Here is a 21,267-nt window from a genome sequence, read left to right as displayed (position 1 = left end):
AGAAGAGTCAGGAGACATCCTGGTTAATAGGCAGCTGAGCTGAGGTGCACCCCAGGGAGTCTAACAATAGCTACGCTGCTATGAGATTTGAATTTATCAGAAGAAAAATGTTATGTAAAGAACAACTTTCTTAGCTTAACAATTATTTTAAGTAAATCTCTGTCTTAACTCGTATGCGCAAATTACAAAATGTTCATTTTCCTTAATGCCATTGAGTTCTGAAGATGATCAGGCTATATCTGCCATTTCTTATGTGAGGCGATTTTTAAAATATGATTCTGAGATAGGCAGACATTTCCTTTTTGACAAGAAGAAACATTAAGCCAAGGCTCATTGTGATTTGACCAAAATGACATAAGCGGTGGCCAAGTCTTCTAACCTGAACCTGAGTTTGCTACTTCCCCCCTATGCCCCAACTCCCCCAAATCCCATAAAATCCCATACAATATGTCTTTAAAGTCATTATTTTCCACACAAAAAATGACATTTTGGACCATTTAACTTAGGACCTGTATGTAGTTCCACAATAGAGTTGCCTCCAAGGACACCAGACTGGCCGTTGCCATGGTGTTTCCTAAGGCATTCACTTGTTCTGAGCACTATCTGTGGGTGTCCCTGTTCACTACAGGAGGGTCATCGTATTAGTCGTGTCCCCGTCTTTTGAAAAAGCTACCTGGTAGCTTTGCACCCATACCACAAGAGAGAACAGTCTCCACTGGGTCCACTCAAACATGATCACAAGTCCCCTTGGGCCTCTTCCCTCCTTGAATAAGAACTGAAGAAATAGTAATCTTACACCTGCCCAAGAGAGGCTCACTGCAGTGAACTGAGGCTGTAATCACAATGTGTTTGAAAACACGACACCGTACTGTGTTTCTCCACTTCCAAAGCAGCTTTCTTTTGTGGCTTTACTAAACAGTCTAAATAGCTTAAGATGTTAGTATAAAACCAATCACTTCTTTCTATCTATCTATCTATCTATCTATCTATCTATCTATCTATCTAATCATCTGATATCCATCTACCATCTTTGTACTGGAACTCACTAGAAGCTACCCAAAAAAACTTTGGAAAAAATATGCAGGCTTAAAAAAATATCAAAATATAAAAAAGAAAGATGATTTGAACACTGAGTAGAAAAGCAAAATTGAGGAAACAGATGAAGGGGTGGGGGAAGGAGAGACGCGCTCATTAGATATTATCCCGCTCGGGGCCCTGCATTCTGGGTGTTCAGGCAGAAAACACCATTTATATTTTTTGTAGGAAATTTACTCTGAAACAACTTTCAAACATCTCAGATATGGCATATTTCCAATTTCTGCTTTTAATAAAAGATCTAACTGCATTCTTTCATATTTTTAAAAGTCCGTATCACGCACCTCACTTCGCTTTTGTGAGACCCACATTAGTACCTGGTTTTGCTCACTGAAATCAATCCAAAGACGATTTTTGCTGTTACGATGAAAGACAGAAAGTGAACAGAGCATGCAGCGTGTTTTACGGTGAGCCATTGCAGAGGTAGCGCACACCTGGAGTGGTGAGCACGGTGCCCCAGGCTCCTGCCCCGGGGACTGGAGACAGCACCTTGGCGTCAAGCTGCCACGGCTTTGAACTGTGTCTCTGAGCATCTGTGCTTTGTTCCCATTTACTTTGTGTGCCCATTAGCAATTCACATGTTAAGGTAATTGCTTCTTTACTTTCTTCCATTTTGGCTTATGAAATGTTTCATAGGAACCCTGTCCCTTTAGACAGTGGAGAAACCTGTATCTAGGTGTACTTTCAGCATCTACAACGGTGTATTTCATTTAAAGGGCAAGTTGTTCAAGAGGAACTATGTTAGTGACCTGATTCTGCTACACAGCGGTGGCATGTTTGCTGTGATCATGTTTGCATGATCCAAATGCAATGACAAGGATATCTGATCTTACTACCAAAAAAAGTACTTTGATTCAAACACACAAGGTTTGTTATGCTTGAGATAAGTAGGTATAATGGTTTGTTTGTTTGTTATCTACATTAACCCACTTATTACAGGCTAGCAATGTTTCAAATGATGGAGCTCCTTCTGGTCTTTCAAGTCCTTTGGTCTTCTGATGGCAGACTTGACCGTGACAGTGGAAGTGGCGTTGGAGGTCCAGGCACCACCAGTGGCTGTTTTCTTGCAGGAACCACAGTGCCAGATCTGCAGAGCCCATCTCTTCATCTTGCTTTTGCCACAGAAGGAGCAAGTGTACTTGGTGTGTAGGCTGATCTCAATTTTCTTCACCATTTTCCTGAGGGAAGCGCCATAATGGGTCCTGTAGTTACCAACGATTCTGACCGTTGGTGTGTTTAGCCATGGCGCTACACACTTGGTTAGAACCCAAGAGGCAACGGTATAATGTTAATGAATGATGGGAAAACTCAGCTACCCAATTCCTGTGACATTTCTACCTTTTCTGAAAGAGGCATAACGAATACTGATTAGAAGGAGTCAGTGGTCGAAATGGGTGATAAGATTCTAGAAAAAAGACAGCTGCTATAAATATGACCAAATAGCCTGGTCTAGATTAGTGTTTTCCAGAGAACGAAGTCTCCAGTGAGGGTCTCAGAAGGCTGAGTCACCAGAGGTGTTGAGGCCTATCTTAAAAAAGGGAAGGCAGGTGGTTCCACAAACTACAGGCCAATGAACTTGGGATAATCTTGTGCCACATTTCGGGATGGTTCACTAAGGGCAGGGCTTGTGAGAATTAGAAAGGCAAGTGGCAATCCTCAGGAGCCATGATGGGCAGCCTAGTGGGACATGCAACAAAGCTGTCATATTTTTGTCCGTAAAATGGAGAAATAAATACAAGTGAATTATCAATTCATTCATTTATAACAAACAAAAAGCACTGTTCTGTGTTAAGCGCTTTACTAGGCACCGAAGATAGCAAACAAGATAAATATGATCTTTTCTCAGTTTCTTAAGAGAATGTCAAAATCCCAAGCCCAAAACCCAAAACAATATTTGCAACTATTTTGTAATGAAAACTATGAAGTCAAGGGCCAAAGATAAGAGAATGATAAAGGGGAAACCTCCTTCAGATGGCATAGTCAGGTCCTTCTGAGGTGACACTTAAGCCTAGCTATGAAGACTGAGAAAAATCTATCTTGCTATGTGAATGGGTGGGAAGCTGAGAATTTCAGGAGGGAGCGACCTGTGCAGATGTCCTGAGGTGGGAAAGATAGTGAGGTGCTGGAGCCATTGAAAGAAGCCCAGTGCGACAGGACCGACAGGACCAGACTGTAGTGTACAAGGCAGCGGGGAGAAAGTGCTGGGAAAGTTGGGGAAATGGCCTGAGGCCCTCCCAGATGCCAGGACAGTATGGATCAAGGAGATGCTAGTGGCCTGTTCTTTTCCACACCTTGCATCAACGGTTTAGAATCTATTTTTTGGGGGGTTCTTTACAATCTATTGTCATCTGGAGATAAAAAAGGACAGTGTCCAAAGAAATGTTAATTTGGCTGACAAAATTAGGATCCAACAAGTAGAGTGGGCAAAAGCTTAGGTTCTGGCTTCAGATCTGTGTTTGAATTCTATCTCTGACATTCACCTTCTCTGTGATCTTGGACAAATCACTTAACCCCTCTAAGAAAGGTGCCAAAAAATGGGTAGAGGATTAGACACAGGCAGCTCAGGTAACCCTTCTGTAGGACAACACAGTAGTCCATCTGCTACGTCAGGACATACGTGGTTTGTTTGCTGGGCCAGGAAGCCATTATTTGAGGCACCCAGCTGCTGACCAACTGTTTATAGATCAAATGTAGGTCCTTACAGATATTTTGTTCATGTCACCAATAAAATACTGCCTCTCTGCTTATCTGTTTGAAGAATGAGAAATTCAGCTTAGCCAAACTGTAGAAACTAACTTTGACCTTCTAATCCTATTATCATTAGGAAAGAAATGGCTAAAAGTTAGGACAACATTCTGAAGATACAAATTTATATCATTCACAGTGTTGAAACTACTATATCAAAATATTTCTCTATTCTCGTAATGGTATTAAAGTTCAATCTCTATTATACCCAAGGGCACCTAAAATATTTATAAAATTAGGTGACAAAGCTTTAAATTATTCCAGTTTGATTTTTAAATATATCTTAAAGGGTTTAAGAAAAGTACTGTAAGTTTAACAGCATTCATCCTAAAAAATAGAAGTAAAAAGTGGAATTAAACACATAATTGTATGTGTTTTAAGACAGATGAGAAAAGATTAAACAATTCAGTGTCCTGGTTGATTTACATTGTTAAAGAATACCCTGAAATTTGGGGTTTCTGTTTAGAAAGGAATGCTTAGTGAATGCCCAGAGAAAGGATTGTAGCAGGCAGCAATGCCATCCATTTCCAAGTGTAATATTGGCTAAATAAAAATTCAATGCAGTTTTCACTTACTAAATTTAAGAAATAAGAAAACTATAGCAGGTCCTCAAATAACACTGTTTTCCTGCAATGTTGAGATGCTAGAGAACCTCAACTCTTATTTACATCAATCAGCCGATGGTCAAATCGGTTCCCTCACGTGACAACTTACTATATATCAATCACAATAGGTTTGGGGGATAGAATTCAGTAACTCCCTCTAAACCTTACTTTGCCACTTCTCAGGTATTTTTTTGTCAAGTAAATCTTTTGACATTTAAGTTTTACCTAATCTTCCTATTTTCTCCATGTAGGTATAGTTAGAGGCGATGTTTTCCTTATTTGATCAAATATTTGGGGTTTTTTTGCATTAAAACAAGACACATATGCATATTAAATGGGAGATATTAATTTGGCTTTCTTATGATTCGCTTAAATTTGAAGAAACTATGACACGTCTAACAAAAAGTCCCCTAGGCAAGCAAGTGGCTTGCTTTTCCTCCCACTAAATTGTGCTATTTTTTCTTTTGCATTTTCCCTCAGATCTACAATCCAGTTCACTTCCAGTGCTATCAGTCTGATCCAGGCGAATTTCACAGGGCTTCCTGCCTCTAGCCTCTGCTGGTTATAATCCGTTCTGCAGCTTTTATCGTAACTTCTAGTTCTAGCTTAGTTAAGAGTCTAGATGAGTCCAGACTCTTCAGTCTTGTGTTCAAATATTACAAGCAATGGAAACCCTGTTCCTCTCTAGTTGCTACTCACCACTGTACTTCCCACCATCTTCTAAGTCAGATTTTTAGACGTTTTTGTAATGAAACAAATCCAAGACACCAAACTGCCCTGCCTCCACTTCCGTCATGTTCGTTTCTCCTCATCAAGCAGGCAACCAGTTTTTGCCTAATTGCTTTTTGCTTGCTCTATTTCCATATATTTGCATCATTAATACTTTTATATATTTGTCCATGTTCTCACTAGTTTATAAATTCTGTGAGGTGAGGGTTCTCATCTTTTACTGAAATTTTATTTCAAGAAACCATCTGCAACCAGGCCTTTGCAATCTGTTATTCTATCCACTGAAAGACCTGCCTCCAAGTCTGAAGTGACCAAAGGGACCAAGGTCCACACTGAATGAGGTGAATAGCAGAATTTGGAGCACATCTGAGTATACTCTCTAAAGGGATTCAAGCCCTGCCTGGTGTAGCCCAGTGGATTGCTGCTGGCCCGAGAACCCAAGGGTTGCCAAGTTGATTCCCAGGCAGGGCACATGCCTGGGTTGCAGGCCAGGTCCCCAGTTGGGGGCATGCGAGAGACAACCACACACTGACATTTCTTTCCCCCTCTTCCCCGCTCCTTCATTCCTCTCTCAATAAATACAATCTTAAAAAAAAAAAAGTGATTAGAAGCCTAAGACCCTCCCCTTCTCTGTGTTATTAACTGTTAAAATGCATGGAAAAACAGTGGAAGGGAATAAATATTAGAAGAAATGTTAACAGCAGTCACTGCTGGAAGATTACCAAATGGGAGCTGGGAGGCAGAGGCTGGGGTGGGTGATGCCAGAGAAAATGATAGTATGAACTAGGTTTTTTCTTTTTGGGGAGGCTCTGATTCTTTGTAATTTCTAGTACTTTCTAAATATTTCATAATGAACTTGCACTTCTCATATAAAAATTTGTGCTAAAAATTCCCAAATACACTTGACCTGGAAGGCAAGATGAAATATGTCATGGATCAAGTTTTAAAATCGAGTGCAAGATTTATGATCCCATTATTTTTAAACTCTTTGAAAGGCAATTCTCCCATTAAGTAGTGGGCTTAAAAAAACTTACTGATGCAGAATATTGAATTTATAAGATAAATGTTGTCATAATTAGTTCCCCCGAAGAAATGCTTTACTCCCATGGAAAGTCCCTAGCTGCTGCCACCCTGCCTTGTGGTTTTAAATATTATCCATATAGGGACTCCCCATATTTCACTTTTCCCCTCAACTTTACATTCACACCTCCAACTGCCCACTCAGTGTCTCCACTGTGATAATTAATAGAACCTCAGAACTCAACATATCAAAGGCAGGATTCATATTGACACCCTCCGATTTGCTCCTCTACTGGGTTTCCAAAATCTTAGCTAATGGCATAACCATCCCTGCTCAGGCCAAACACTGGTAGTTTTGATTTCTTCTTCATATCTAATCCATCACCAAGTCCTTTCGCATTACCACCAGAAAGACATCCTGCCCCTGCCTCCTCCCTACGACTACCACCTGGTCCAGGCCCCGGCCTTTTCTCACCTGTCCACCAAGTTCCACTTCAGTAACTGTGACACTCTGAAGTGAAAGCAGCCATGAGAATCGTGCTGCCTTCACTGGTCTCATCATCTGGAGCAAGGTTCAAGTGTAGCTGCCCCACAGCCTGTTGTGAGCCAGGTATCCTCGTGCAAAGTGAACTCAGAGTCGACTGTGGCCTAAGTGGCCCCTTGGCCTTCACTTGGTCAGTTCAAGAGCTGTGCGATAGCCCCCCAAGTACCTGGTGTATGTAACTTACTGGGTAGCCACGCCTGGTAAGGTTGTCAGGATGATGGAGACATTTAAATGTTAAAAGACATGCGTTTAGAAAATAAATAAAAAGTTTCCCTTATTTTGTTCCACTATAGCCTGTTCTCCCTTTACCAGAGGTATAGATAGCAAACCCTGTCAATCCCATACTTAAATTCTCTAGTGGTTTACCAGCATATTCAGAATAAAACCAAAACTCCTTACTAGGGATTCAGTCCTCAGTGGACAGGCCCTTGCCCTTCTCTACGACCCTAGAACCTACCATCCCTGCCCCATCACCCCATCCTCACCGGATTCCAGTCTAAGTGGCATTTCCTTTCTCAGCATATAAGCTCATTCTTGCCTGGGGACTGTTTTATTGTTCTTTTCATCAAAATGTTCTTTGATCTTGGTCATTTTCTTCTCAGACCTCAAGGCCAGTTTCCCCAGTGATCCTGTAATTGTTTTATAGCCTAATGTAGACCCACCACCAAAAATGGTGACTGGGACATGGGTCTTCAATGAGTATTTGTTGAATGAATGGATGAAAAGCCTGTTCAATCAAGCATCTGGGGCACCGAAACAATTGTTCCAAGTGACCCATACTCTGCAATGGCAAGCAACCCCTTCATATACCACCCCCAAAACAACCAACCACCTCCCACAAAAATCTCCTTAGACCATGTCATTTAGAAAGTCAGTTCCGTACCAGCTGCTGCAAAAATGAGACAAAATCTGGCCTCATTGGTATGTAGTTTTTATGCATCCAACCAAGTAGCATTGCCCCCTTTGGAAACTCTTCTCACCTTTACGTCAGCCCTTGGTGTGTGTTTTTAAATCTAACTCCATCTAGTGAAACTGTATGTGTTGGGGTACAGAACAAATGAACACACTGGTGTAAATCTGCTCTGTTAACACACTCCTAGAGATGGGTAGAGTCTCTACGTCTTTCCTGGGAGAGTCCTGACTCACGTATACCCTCCTTCTCTCCACCAGAAAGCAATTTGATAGCTGTTTTTGCTACCAAAATAAGTGGTCTAAGACCAATCTCAATAAAACTTATTACCAAACTACTGTTTAGTGCCAAGGAACAAAGGAAAGTTGGGATAAAAATGAATAGCAACCAGATCGTCAAAAAGTCAAATAAAAAGGTTCATAAACTTTCAATTTGTCAAAATGCTCAAAAGTATCAATTTTTATGGCTCAAGCCACTATAAATCTTATATAAACCTTCTAACAGACCTTAAGAAAACAAATTGGTTATGTGGTATAATTATTATACATTGGGCTAAGTTTTTGTCTAAGATATATCAATTTAATTATGATTCTTAATAACTATATAAACCAAGCTGTTTCTTCTTCAAATACTTTACTGTGTTTAGCCAGAAAATACTGATGAATGCATTCTCTTTGTAAAGTGACTGTATTACAAACAAGACTAATGGCAACAAGACTAAACCTCAGGTGCAGATAATCAAATTTGAATGGTACAAGGATTAATATACATCGACTAAGACTTCTACATGATTTTAAATCAGATGGCAATATTATCATAAATGTATGTATGTGTGCATACACATATGCACATCTAGAGAGAACGAACGGCTAAGTGGACGAATGAGTGAGTGAAAGAATGAGAATGTGCTCATGTTCGAATCAGAGCAACCTGTCTGGGTAATCAATTACTTCACTCCGAAGATGTGTCCAAACGTATAAAGAATTTCCTGGTTTGTATTAAAATGCACTTCCAAAAGACCATAAAAACACAAATTCAGTTGACAGGCTGCAACGGGATTCAGAAAAAGACACAGTGACTATAGACTAAGGTGCGATTTCATGCTGGTGATTTTTCTTTTTTAAAATGTAAGCCACTCATTTTGTAAGAAAAAAGTTTAAACCAAAAGTTGCATATTAATATCACACACAAACTGAAACACAGGTGACTTTCGGCACACTGTATACATGCTTACATAAACTCAAATATGTACACATTTAAAACAATTTCCATAGAACGTATGAAAGTTCTGAAATACATAAAAGAATACTCTCTATAAAAACTACAGTTAGAACATCAATTTGCTATAAGCATATAAAACATCAAGTGCTTTCTTGGAGTTTCAAGTTACCTCTTTAAAACAAGATCTTGCTTGCATATATATAATCTGTCTCCAAAAAGCAGTGTGGACTTTTTATTTTCAAGAGGTTTATTTTCCAGGTACATTATAAGCTCAAGAAAACAAACCCAACAATTATGCAATATAATTATGTCATAACAACTTAATTGCACATAATGCTTTAAAGTAGGTTTGGATGAAGTTCTCAAACACTTTGGTATATGTTCTTCAGGGACTTCTATTAGAAATAACAGGAATTATGAGTCCCTTCAATCCCCATTTTGCTTTAAAATGGATGAGTCTTTGGCTAAAGTTCTACATTTTGGGCATTTTTTAAAAATTAAAATGGTCCCCAAACCAATAAATGCTGCTGATATACAAGACTTCATTTAATCTGTTCCTGGTGTAGTAGGAAGCCATAGATACTCATTTACTATGACATGCCATTGGTGGCTTCAATTTTCCACTGAGAAGCAGAGAAATCAATCGGTTTAGTTGGCATTTCTCTGTTTATTTTGTCATAATCTAAACTGTACAGTAATTTGCAGTAACTATATATACTGTTGCACAGTACATGTGATTATGATCGGAAAGATGTATGGCATCAAATTTAGAGTTAGCTTACTCAGAATAAGTCAATATTAGACTGTACAGTGGGTTGCACTGACTATAGTAGGCTGTCAGGTAAAGCTTTATTTAAAAAACCCAAACCATTCCATTTACGAGAGAAATTGTTGCAAATGTATAAAACAGCAGATCTACAAGGAGAACACCAAACATACTTTATTAGCACAAAAAAGCAGCCATAACAAGGCACAGCAAGCAGAAACATACATTAGCAGTCAAAGGGTTAGTGTTGCATACAAATATAGCTTTTCTTTTCTGTAGCCTTGGCCATGGCCATCAGGATGTAAAATAACTTTCTGTAGCAGCAGGTAAGGAAACTAAGGAGCACTCACCAGTGGTACAGAGCACATTAACAAAAAGACACAAGAATGGACTCGACTACTTTAGTGCAAAATGTCTAGACAGAACTGTAAATTCAGTTCAATACTAAGAAGCAAACACGAGAACTTGGTATTACTTCCAAAATAGCTCACTCAAGTAGTATTGCATACTATTCTAAGTGACAAAAAGGTGCTAAGTTATTTACAGATACAATGGTTGTACAGTACCTTTTAAATCTGTAATTTAGGTTTCAGATTTTCCATTAGAAATTAACTGCATTGAAATTCTATAAATTGTACTTAAGCAATTCAGCTATGAGTACTTACAACAAAACGATAAATACTGCCATCCAAAGTATTACAGTTTAACAATAATATCAACACCAGCAACACCACTGTAGCTATCACTTCTGACTTGTTTGGGCATCTTCTAGTCTCATGGTCTTCACGGTTCACAGACTCGTCATGGGCACAGGGAAAGGTCTGACAGTGACAAATCAACAAGCAGATGGCACATGCCAGCTAACCACACACAGGACTGCACTGCAGCAGCTAACTCCCAGTGTGTTTTACATTAAAGCACTCATTAAAAAAATCAACACCCAAGGCTTTCAAATAAAATTCTCCAGACTTTAGAAGACTGGAATTTTAAGAACTACTATTCAGAAAAATTGGTTTACTTAACAGTACCTTTTGCAGAAGAGAAAAGGAGACTGACTATAAACTATATCAACACTTAAGTGAACTGCACTATTGCCCTTGTGGCCAGAAAATTGCATTTATTTCTTTTCTAAAAGGAAGGCAGTCTTTCTTTTTTGGACTTGCGAAGCTTGATTTATAGTAACTACGAACATCACTACTTTGGAAGGGTATAGAAAAATTCTTAGAAAAAATAATTTCAAACATTAGTCACACTGTTGAAATACTCATCCAATATTAACAATTTGTTCTTCGGTAAGAAATAGAATTCTTCATAGCAAATGCCCCAGAACTGCCTCACTCCATTACTACAGCTATCAAAAACCAAACTGCAAAATCGCCACAATGTTGCTGTAGGCTTACTGAACACCTGTAGTTCTATCCTGCTGTATCAATAGGCACCACATTTTTCTGAGTAACAGCAGACCGCATCTGACAGACACTAACACTAAGCTTACATACTTTACTGAAAAAAACCTAACACTGATATGTGTGCTCGCTATAGGTGTACTGTCTGATGCACATAAAAGCGGATCTACGACAGGAGAGTTCACTTTGCCTTGACTGGTTCTCGCTCCAACCAGCGAACTCTAACTTTTTGTTTATAATGATACTCTTTTAAAAAATCCTGTAACATTGATGGTAAAGGGAGCCCATCAATTCCATCATATGTAGTGCATCTGCAGATTACTGCACGGCAGATATATTGCAAGCTAAAAGGAAAAGTCCTATTTAGTGAGATAGTAAGCAATGGTTCAAAAAACATGCAAGAACTGGGATCTTTATAATGTTCCAAAAGTCCTGTTACAGTGGAGGAGTGAAACACGCATGGGTCGTGAGCATCAAAACTAAAGTTGTGATTCCACTGTTCAATTCGGGCATGCAGGGATCTGTTGTAGCGACGGAAGCTCACAGAGAAGAGGTAGTCCTCTTGCGCGGAGTCCCTGAGCAAAAATGTGCCTTCAGGTTTCCCTTCTAGAAGGGCTTCTGCTTCGTAACGGTCCATCACTCCCCAGTAGCAGGGATTCCCTGTAATCTGAAGCAAATCGGGCACCAGGCAGTGAATGTAATCGATCTGTGTGTGGACTTTCCAAGCTCCCTGTCTGCTAACGTGGGCATGGCTGTCTCCAGAGACCTGACGTTGCTTCTGCCTACGTGACTGCAAGCACAGTGTGGTTGTGTCCTCTTCTGAGTCACAATTAGCTTGTGGAATTGCAGAACTGTCCCCACTTATTTCAGTCATTCCAGGAGCTAACTTTGGTCCCAGTTTATATAATGGATTAACCTGTGCAGTGGCTTCAAATGTATGTATTTGTGCATTGGGAGGGGGGTCAACCCCTTCTTCAATACTAAGACGCCTTCTCTCTCTAAGCCTATCTTCTTCATCTTCTGTAGAAACCAACGATGGATCAAATGTATCAAAAAATGTTGAATGTGGGCTCACGGGGGCTGTATGCTGTTTAATCAAATGCCATTTTTGGGCTAAATCTGAGCCAGCAGGAAAAGGGCATTTCTCAAGCATTAATTCAGAAAGGTGTATTTTTCTTTTATTAGAAAACAGAGGCTTTGACTGCTTGCTGTAAGTTCTCACTGGAAAACACAAACCCACAGTATCCTGCAACCTCTGCCTCAGAGAGCGACTTCCTACAGTTCTGCTGGGAACGCTGTCCATATCGTGCACAGAGCTCACGCCGTACCGCCGCTCTCTCCTTTGAAGCCCACTTCGAGTTCCACCGAACTTTTTATCAGTATCCAACGAACTCTGAGTCTTCGTAGAGCAGGAATGTTTCTTCCTGCCACCCCACGGAGCATGTCGGGAGTAGGAGTCTCTTCTTGCAAGTCTTGTTCCTGGGGTGACACACGAATCATTATCCTTTTCAATGCTTATTTCCACAATCTGAGGAATTTCAGTGGCACAATTTGGGTTTCTTCTTGAAGAATTCTTTGAAGGGCTTAATCCCAGTTGTAAGGCAACATTTTCTCTTAAGGGACTGCTTTGTTGCTGAGGAGCTAGGTCTCCTATACTGACGTTTTTCTCTTTGATAGACAAACATCTGTTGGAGTTCATGTCCACATTTTCAGTACGGCTTCCTCCCTCATGATTGAAGAGATTCTGACACCTGTATTTGAAATTACTCCACATTTTCCCCACTTTATCCATTGATTATAAGATCTAAAGACAAAACGGGAGAAGGAGAAAAATAGGTTAAAGTGGTATGCGAAAACAGAAAAGGCAGAACCCAACCCCTTTTCTCGTTGGAACTTTCTGCAACACTGGTCAGGAATCCGCCTTGCACTGTAAAGGGATGGGGCTGTAAGGTCGCCAGGCCCTCCTGGGGCACTGCCTCTTTATCCGAGCTGGTCCTCACTTCCCATTTCCTTTCAGAGAGAATACTCAGAACTCAGGGGGAAAAAAATAAACCCTCTCAATTAAACTCTGGTTTCTTCTTCCCATGTATCAATCTAATTTCACTATGACACTGATTGTCTCCTTACTTGGAGTAATTTAGGTACTTGCCTCAGGTATGAAAAGGGAAAATAGAGCGTGTGTTATTAAAACATATCAGTATTCAACTTCTCAAAAGTTGTAAGCAGGACCACATTTGTGGAACACATTAAAATTAGTTCAAAAACCTTAGGACCTATCTTCCCAGTTTCACTTACTTACCAATTACTATTCCACTCATCTAGCAATCTAAAGCTTACAGGTTAATCACTTGTAAAGAATCCCTAATTCTACAATGTATCAAATCTTATCCATGATTTTTAAGAAGCAGTTTGAGTAGAAAGAAAAATAGGAGAGAAAAAAAGACAGTATTTGGGTTTAAATAGAAAGGTGTCTTTATGCTTCCAATTCTTTATCCTAGAAGAGCTTAGAAGAAATAGAGCAATAGAAAAAAGTTATGATACTGTAATAATTAGCAAAAGAAAAACAATAATACATGAAGTTCAGTATCTTTTTTCTTGCTCCTTTAAGAAAACTGTGAGCAGTTTACGGCGCTTTACAAATGAATTATTTCAAGACTGCAACACTGACAAGCAACTGTCTCGTTCAGGAACCTGAAAGTCGGTGTTGGAAGACCTGAACTGGCTGATGAAATTCAAGGTTAGAAATATTTTACCCTCAGAATTTTGAGGGCATCACTCCCCTGTTCTAGCAGCTTCTAGTGTAGCTGTTGAAAAGTCCAATATCATACCAATTCCAAATCTTCTTATATGTAGCCTATTTTGTTTCATGAAAAACTATACCTTCTCTGTATTCTTAGAGTGGACATTCATTGTGCTGGGTCCTCTGGATGTCCTTCCTACTGCCCCCCTCCTCCTCTCCCGGAAGTCCTTTTTATTAGATACTAGACATCTTAGATTCATATTTTGATTATCATGTATTTTCTTTTCAGTATTGTATTTCTTTTCGTACTGTCTGATGGATTTCTCTGGCATTACTCTCCAACACTTCTAATTCACTTGCAATTTTTTCTATCATACTTTTAATTTCCAAGACCACTTTCTTTTTCTCTGAATGTTCTTTTAAACAGCACCCTAGTCTAACTTCTTGGATGTAATATCTTATTTTGCTAAAGATACAAAAATTCTCATTATTTTCTTCCTTGTAACATTTTAAATATTCTTATGTTTCTTGCTTTACAGGCCTTCCACAAATGTCTGATGGTTCCTGGCTATCCAGCATTAACACGATAATCAGAATCTCTGTCTACTTTGTGGGGGTTGTTTGCTAATTAGTTGGCTTTACTACAGGTGATGAGGCAATAAGTTAAGTTTTTTATTAGGAATCCCCCAAAGCAGTCTCTGTTAAATCTGTCCTTATCCCAGAGAGAAATGGTCCTATATCCTCTCTGGGGCATACAGGGGTGGGCAAAAGCAGGTTAATATTAATATAATAATTCATAAATGACTAATAATACAGGGTGAACTCTGTGTTTTGCACACTCACAACTGTAAGCCTACTTTGTCCGCCCCTGTATATACCTGACGGCCGTGTTCTGAGAGCAGGGCAAGAGAACAGTGGGGTCTTAACCTCAATATTCAGACTTTAGCTTCAGGCCATGTTTTTTCAAAAGGTGTCCTTATTTGTAAAAGATATTCCAACTCCGGCTATGACTGAACCTCTCAGATTAAAATTCTCCAAGCTCTAACTTCTAGCTTCACCCAAGGTAAAGGAACAATAGTCGCCTTGAAGGGGGGGACCTGTGGGAGTCTGATACAGAGACTTTCAACCGCTCCTGTTTTCAGCTGCAAACTTCCCCCTCACCCTCTGAGGTAACTGGGTCCTCTAATTTCGGAGCCGGCATTGCAAACTGGTTTGCTTCTTAGCACGCTCATTTGTAGGCCCTCAGATCACCTCTCCTAGTTCTGTTCATTTCTAGCTACCTGCTTTTACCAAGAACCTGACCAATCAGGACAATTTCTGTCTTCTCCCATTTGCTTTCTACTGGTGAGTTCGTGCCTTATGCCTTTTCTAGTCCTTTTGTTTTAGTGGGTTCCAGAAGAGAGTAAAAATAAAAATGCTGATATTCACTCAACCTGCCACATTTAACTGGAAAGTCCCCTTTCCAACGGATAAAGAGATAAATGGTACCACACAGAAAATCACCACCCAGATCAGTGAGTCTTTCTAGATGGAGAAGAGCAGAGTTTTCTGAGATGAGGGGTCCGCGGAACAACACTAGCTGCATAATCTAATCACCTGGAAACTGCATGATACGCAGGTCCCTCCCACGAGATTCTGATTCAACTGGTCTGGAATTGAGCATGAACCCTTGCTGATTTTTGTATAAGCTGTGGGTGATGCTCCAGTGGTATCTCCAAAAGAGACAAGTAGAAGGACACTGCTCTGTATTGGGGGTATAACTAATACTAGATAAACTATGCACCACAATCTCATCACCATTTCTTATCTTTTTACTTGGGCCATATATACCAGAGGCCTACAGAATTTCAGGAGAGACGGTCTAGAACCGTGACTCTTAAACTATCTGTAATGAACAGCCAGTTTCTCTTTAATTTCACAGACTTATTCATCTGTAAGATACAGTAAGAATAAATTACTGGAATAAAATGTAAAAAAAAAGGCATGAAATGCAAGTGCATTATTAGATTCAACAGGCATAAAGTAACTGTCAAATCACTGTAAAATACTTTAAATGCTTACTTTTAATGTCTATACTTAACTTGAAACAGACTGGCAATGAACTCAGACTGGCCCCAACTCACAGACCATACTCTGAGCAGCTCTGGTCTCCAGCTTGTGCTGTCCAATTCCTGGAATTTTGTCATGACTGAGTCCCCAAAATTCGGCTAGTACAACCTACTGAAGTGATAATAGCGTGGGTATAATTGGTTAAGTATTATTAAAATTAATTTAATCTGCTCCTTTTTACTCTTTCAATGTGGTTACTAAAATATTTAAAATTACATGTATGATTCAAATTATATTTCTTTCACAGGGCTCAGCAAACTAGCCTGAGGACCAAGTATGGCCAGTGAACTATTTCTGGATGAACCCTAGCTAAGAATGGTTTTTGCATTTTTAAAGAGATTTAACCCCACCCCACAAAGAACACTGAGAGAGACCACATGTAGCCTGCAAAGCCTAAAATATTTTCCATTTGGCCCTTTGCAGAAAAAGTTTGCTGACCCTGGTCAGCAGTATGTAAGATTATAAACCACACCATGGTAGACATTAGAAGAGTAATATTCAAGGATTCCAGAGTCTCTCTCTCCATGTTTACAAGGAAAGTTTTGTAGCTATCTAAAAATATTTGACAAGCAAATTACACTTGAAAAATGACTTTTAGAAAGCAACCAAACTTACAACCACTCATCTCCTCAGAGAGTTGTTTGTTATGTTGAATAAACCAAATAAACAGGTGGGATGTGTAGAAAACAACTGCACTTGCCAAGCTACAAAAGGAAGTTTCTGACACTTTCAGTTTAATAAAAAGCATAAAACTTAATGATTTTTCTATTTCTAATATAAATACTGTTACTAAACTGCATTGTGACAAAATATTCTAATTTAAAGGAAGACAATTATGCCTCCACGCCCCTTGGGGACACAGAGCAGAATTTTTCTTGATGTGGGAAATGCTGTGTGGGCGGCCATAGTGCTGGGAATAAAACAATTCTGATAATGATTCATAGAAGAGTCCATGTAAGAATCAGGAAGGCATTTCAACTATCTTAATGTTTACAATGTCGGTTTTAAGGTTGTTTTGTTGTTGAATTTTAGAAAATATGTTTAGCTGAAACCCTTTGAGACCTAAATTACAACTTTATTACTTTATATACAGTTACACATGGCTTGAAAAGTGTTAACTTTCAACTGTATCTATTTTAGAATAAAAAGTACTCATCCACTGCAATCTTTCATATTTCCATACCTGCACAGATATCCTGAAACTATCCAAAACAAACTTCTAAAAACTCATTCCTTCCTCCAAGGTCAATCATAATTTAAAACTGGTTTTATAATGTTGTTATAAGTTAAATAGATTTTGTTGAAAATTGACATTTAACAGGATAAGCTATAAACCAGAATTATGAAAAATTAGAGGTCAAATTCCATTACCAAAAAATGTACATACATAAAAATATTAATGACTACAGTCAACGGCCCTCTTAATGCCAAACTGTATCTGTTACACAATTTCCATGAAACAAAATAATTGAAATTGTTTCCAGGAGTTCATTTCAATGAGACTTAATCCACACTTTATTAGGAATAAATTAATTCAACAAGTTTTAAGACTACATGCATGCCATAGTGCTGAACAAGGAACACCATGACTGAGCTCCAACTCCTCCTCTCCTGTGTGGTCATCCAGACCCGAGTCATGGTGACACCTTCCCGACACCAAGTCCTTCAGTTACAGTAACAAAACGTGGGACACTGATTGAGGGAAGTGGTTCTACGCCAAATTCAGGTGACAAGAGGCATTTTAGGGGATTCAATATTTGACTGATATTTTGGTGGCAATTCAAGAAGTTTCAGAAAAAGATAACACCATGTCAAATACTTCTGACCCAGAAGTCCAGGGATATGTGGCTGTCATTGCTATGTCCCTTCAAAAAACCAAGAACTACTTAGGTTGTTAAAAAAAATACATATTTTTAATCATTATTTACACACTTTACTGTGGCTATCCAACTGGATAGCTATTTATCTTTTGTGTTGCTATTTAATATTATGTCCACCCATATAAAATTACTGTTTTGTGGGTAGTAAATAGTCATATAATTCAACCTCAGAACTCTACTCTTACAACATACATGGCATTTATACAGTAGACCTACTATTTTCAACTGGTATGCCTCAAGAATTTTTAAAACATGCAATACCTGACTATTTAGTCAGGGGCACTGACCTCTTTTCTCATAGACTGTCAAATTAAAAAATGACAACAGCCAACACAACAATAGCTGTCTGGTGTAAATAAATCAAAATTACACCTATTCTGTTAGATGGGCAAAAAGTATATTTTTTGATATGCCAAAGAATTTTAGTAATTAGTTTATGTATGTTGTGAGATGAAAAAAGTCTGAAAATCACTGCAGTAGACCATGTATTAGGTTGGCCATAAAGTTTGTTTATTTCTTTTTTCCAGAAGATGGCTCTAGTAGCATTTAGTTTGTCTTTAACTTCATTCGAATTGATCTTGTTAGATTGTATTGTGACAGCTGTCATATCAGGGCGCATTTGAAAATAACTTAATCAAAATTGGTGAATTTCTATGCAGTCATTTTAATATTGAAGACAGAAAATAAGCAAGATTTTTGGCATATTATGCTTTATTATTTCAAGAAAGGTAAAAAAATGCAACTGAAATGCATGAAAAGATTTGCGCAGTGTACAGGAAGAAGGTGCTATGATTGAAGGTGCCAAAAGTAGTTTGCAAAGTTTCATGTTGGAGATTTCTCGCTCCACAGTTGGGTAGACCAGTTGAAGTTGATAGCAATAAATTAAGACTTTAACTGGAAACAGTCAACATTATACCATGTGGGAGATAGCCAGCATACTCGAAACATCCAAATCAGTAAGTTATTGGTGAAAATGAAAAATGTGCCTTTTATATTCTGGAAAAATGGACTTTTTGGCCAACCCAATCCATGTACGTACGCACCCGAAATATGTGGAGCCCACTGATCCAGTATGCCCAGGCACTTCTGTTCCCACTGGATGAGTTATATTTTTACTGAGTTAGTTATATTAGCTTCCAAACCTGTTCATGTCGCTTATACTTATTATTGTAATTATGTGACTTAATTAAGTGTTCATTAACCAAATGAAATGTAGGAGAGTAGGAAAGAATTCAATGACTTTGAAATACTTAATAAAAGCAACTGAATTGGGTATAAGCAAGAAATAGTAAAAATATTAGGAAAAGTATTGCAAAGATCTGTAAGACTTCTAAACTCATAATGCACCAGATCAGTGTAAATTCTTGTTCTATGTAAAACTCTCAAACTGGCCCTGGCTAGTATGGCTCAGTGGATCAAGTGCCAGCCTGCAAACCAAAGGGTCACCAGTTCTATTACCAGTCAGAACACATGCCTGGTTTGCAGGCCAGGCCCTCAGCAGGGGGCACACAAGAGGCAACCACACTGTTGTATTTCTCCCTCTCTTTTCCCCTCCCTCCCTTCCCCTCTCTCTAAAAATAAATAAATAAAATCTTCAAAAAATAAAAATAAAAAACTCAAACTGGAAATCTTAGATCGTACATTATGGGTATGGTTTCTGCAAGATAAACAGTATGAAACTGCAACAGGTGGATCTAGTCTCCAAGAAAAAAGACTCTGGCCCCTTAATCGAAGGGCTGACAAATGAACATGCAGTTTTATTCTTAGAATAAAATGTTTAAGGTGTGTATCCTTTTTATGATTTCTTGCCTTATCAGACTTTGTAGGCTGCTGGTCCTGAATGAATCAGACAAGAGGTCGTCCTCAATAACCATTTAATTAAGGCTGCCAGAGGGAGTAGTATGTACAAAGTTCTGTTGGTAACAGGGAGACATGATCTCATGTAAGGGGCAGTAAGCAAGAACCACTTCTTTGTGAGGTAGTATTTTTAAATTTTGTCCTAGGGATGATTAAAAATGAATGAGGGAACAGCATATGCAAAGGTTCTGTGGCAGGAATGAGCACAGCATGAATACAGCTGATGCTAATACCCCGGACTAGTGTGTGACAGGAAGAGTGCCAAGATGAAGTTGAAGAGGTAGGCTTTGTAACCCGTGGTAAGAGAACAGGAATGGGTATTATTGACACTGTGGCGGAGACTACCGCAGAGATGCAGGTAAAAGCTGGACAGGGTGGTAATAGTACGGATGGATTTGAAATGTTAAGGAGTCAAATCACAGGATTGATTGACTGGTAATGGGGTAATGAAAAAAAGGGATGTATCTAAAACAAATGTCAAGTTTCTGACTTGAGAAAACAAATGCTAGAGATGCTATGTCGGAGACAGGAAACAATAGAGCAGATTTGGCAAGTGACGGACTGGAGAGAGTTAAAAATTCCATTTAGAAAATGCTGCAGTTGAGACTGTCACTGGGACATCGAGTGAAGCCTCATTAGTCCCTCGGTGTACATTCATATAATGGATTTCTACACAGCAAGGATGATAAACTTCAGGTAGCTGCATCTATGCACATGAATCTCAAAAACATAATGCTTAGAGAAATAAATCATATAGATGATAGGTACATTATGAATTCATTTACCTTTTAAACTGGCAGACCCCAAAATATATTGTTTAAGCACACATACATATATAATGAAAATACAAAAAGGAAATGGTTACCTGTTTGGAGGATGGATACAGAATTAGGGAGATGCACTCAGGAAGCCTCTAAAACACTGGTGAGTTTCTATTTCTTAGCCTGGGTACTGGGGACATCATTTTTACTTATAAACTATTCTTTAGACTGCACTTACATTTTATACACTTGTTCCTGTACATGATATACTGCATAATAAAATTTTAAACTATACAGACCACATTTTGACCACAGTAGGAATTAATAACCAAGTATTAGACACAAAAAAAGCCACTAGGAAAATAGAAAGCTCTCATAATTTGTAGGTAAAGAGAAATACAAAACTGAAAATTATAGACTATTTAGAAAATAACATATTAATATATTGCAATTTTTCCTGCACGACAATTTGGCAATACTTATCAAAATGCTTTTACCCTTTAACTTGGCAATCATTTATTTTAGACTAGATAGTTACCCTACGGCCAGCAAAGTTTTAAAAAAAAAGAAAGAAACAACCAGAAAAAAAAAACATTAAACTAAACCGGTTTCTCTAATGTAATACAGAGGTCAGCAAACTTTTTCTGCAAAGGGTCACAGAGTAAGTAAATATCTGAGGCTTTTGAGCCATATGTTCTCTGTGGAAACTATTGGAACTCTGCCATTGTGCCCGGAATGCGACCACACAGAATATGTAAATAAGTAAGCATAAATGTTTGTCAATAAAACTTCACTATGGTCAATAACATTCAACTTTCATGTAATTTCCACTTGTAACAAGGTGTTCTCCTGATTTTTTTTTCAACCATTTAAAAATGT

The 21,267-nt window shown here is 38.7% G+C and overlaps 1 protein-coding gene across 4 annotated transcripts in view; it reads right to left on the bottom strand.

Moving 5' to 3' along the window:
• Window positions 1–7,655: 7,655 nt before the first annotated feature.
• Window positions 7,656–21,267, bottom strand: part of SOCS5 (suppressor of cytokine signaling 5) — a 65,407-nt gene continuing 51,795 nt past the window's right edge. For all 4 annotated transcript variants that reach the window (XM_037161243.2, XM_037161242.2, XM_037161244.2 and 1 more), the window contains one exon: window positions 7,656–12,845. In XM_037161243.2, the coding sequence (XP_037017138.2) occupies window positions 11,223–12,833 (1,611 nt within the window). In that variant the 5' untranslated portion in view covers window positions 12,834–12,845 and the 3' untranslated portion in view covers window positions 7,656–11,222. The remainder of the gene's footprint in view (window positions 12,846–21,267) is intronic.

Source organism: Artibeus jamaicensis, unplaced genomic scaffold (genome assembly GCF_021234435.1).
Source record: "Artibeus jamaicensis isolate MK-2021 breed Jamaican fruit bat unplaced genomic scaffold, CSHL_Jam_final contig_465, whole genome shotgun sequence".
In the NCBI taxonomy this organism is placed as follows: Eukaryota; Metazoa; Chordata; class Mammalia; order Chiroptera; family Phyllostomidae; genus Artibeus; species Artibeus jamaicensis.
The sequence above is the reverse complement of the archived record's forward strand: the minus strand, read 5'-3'. Positions and strand labels throughout refer to the sequence as shown.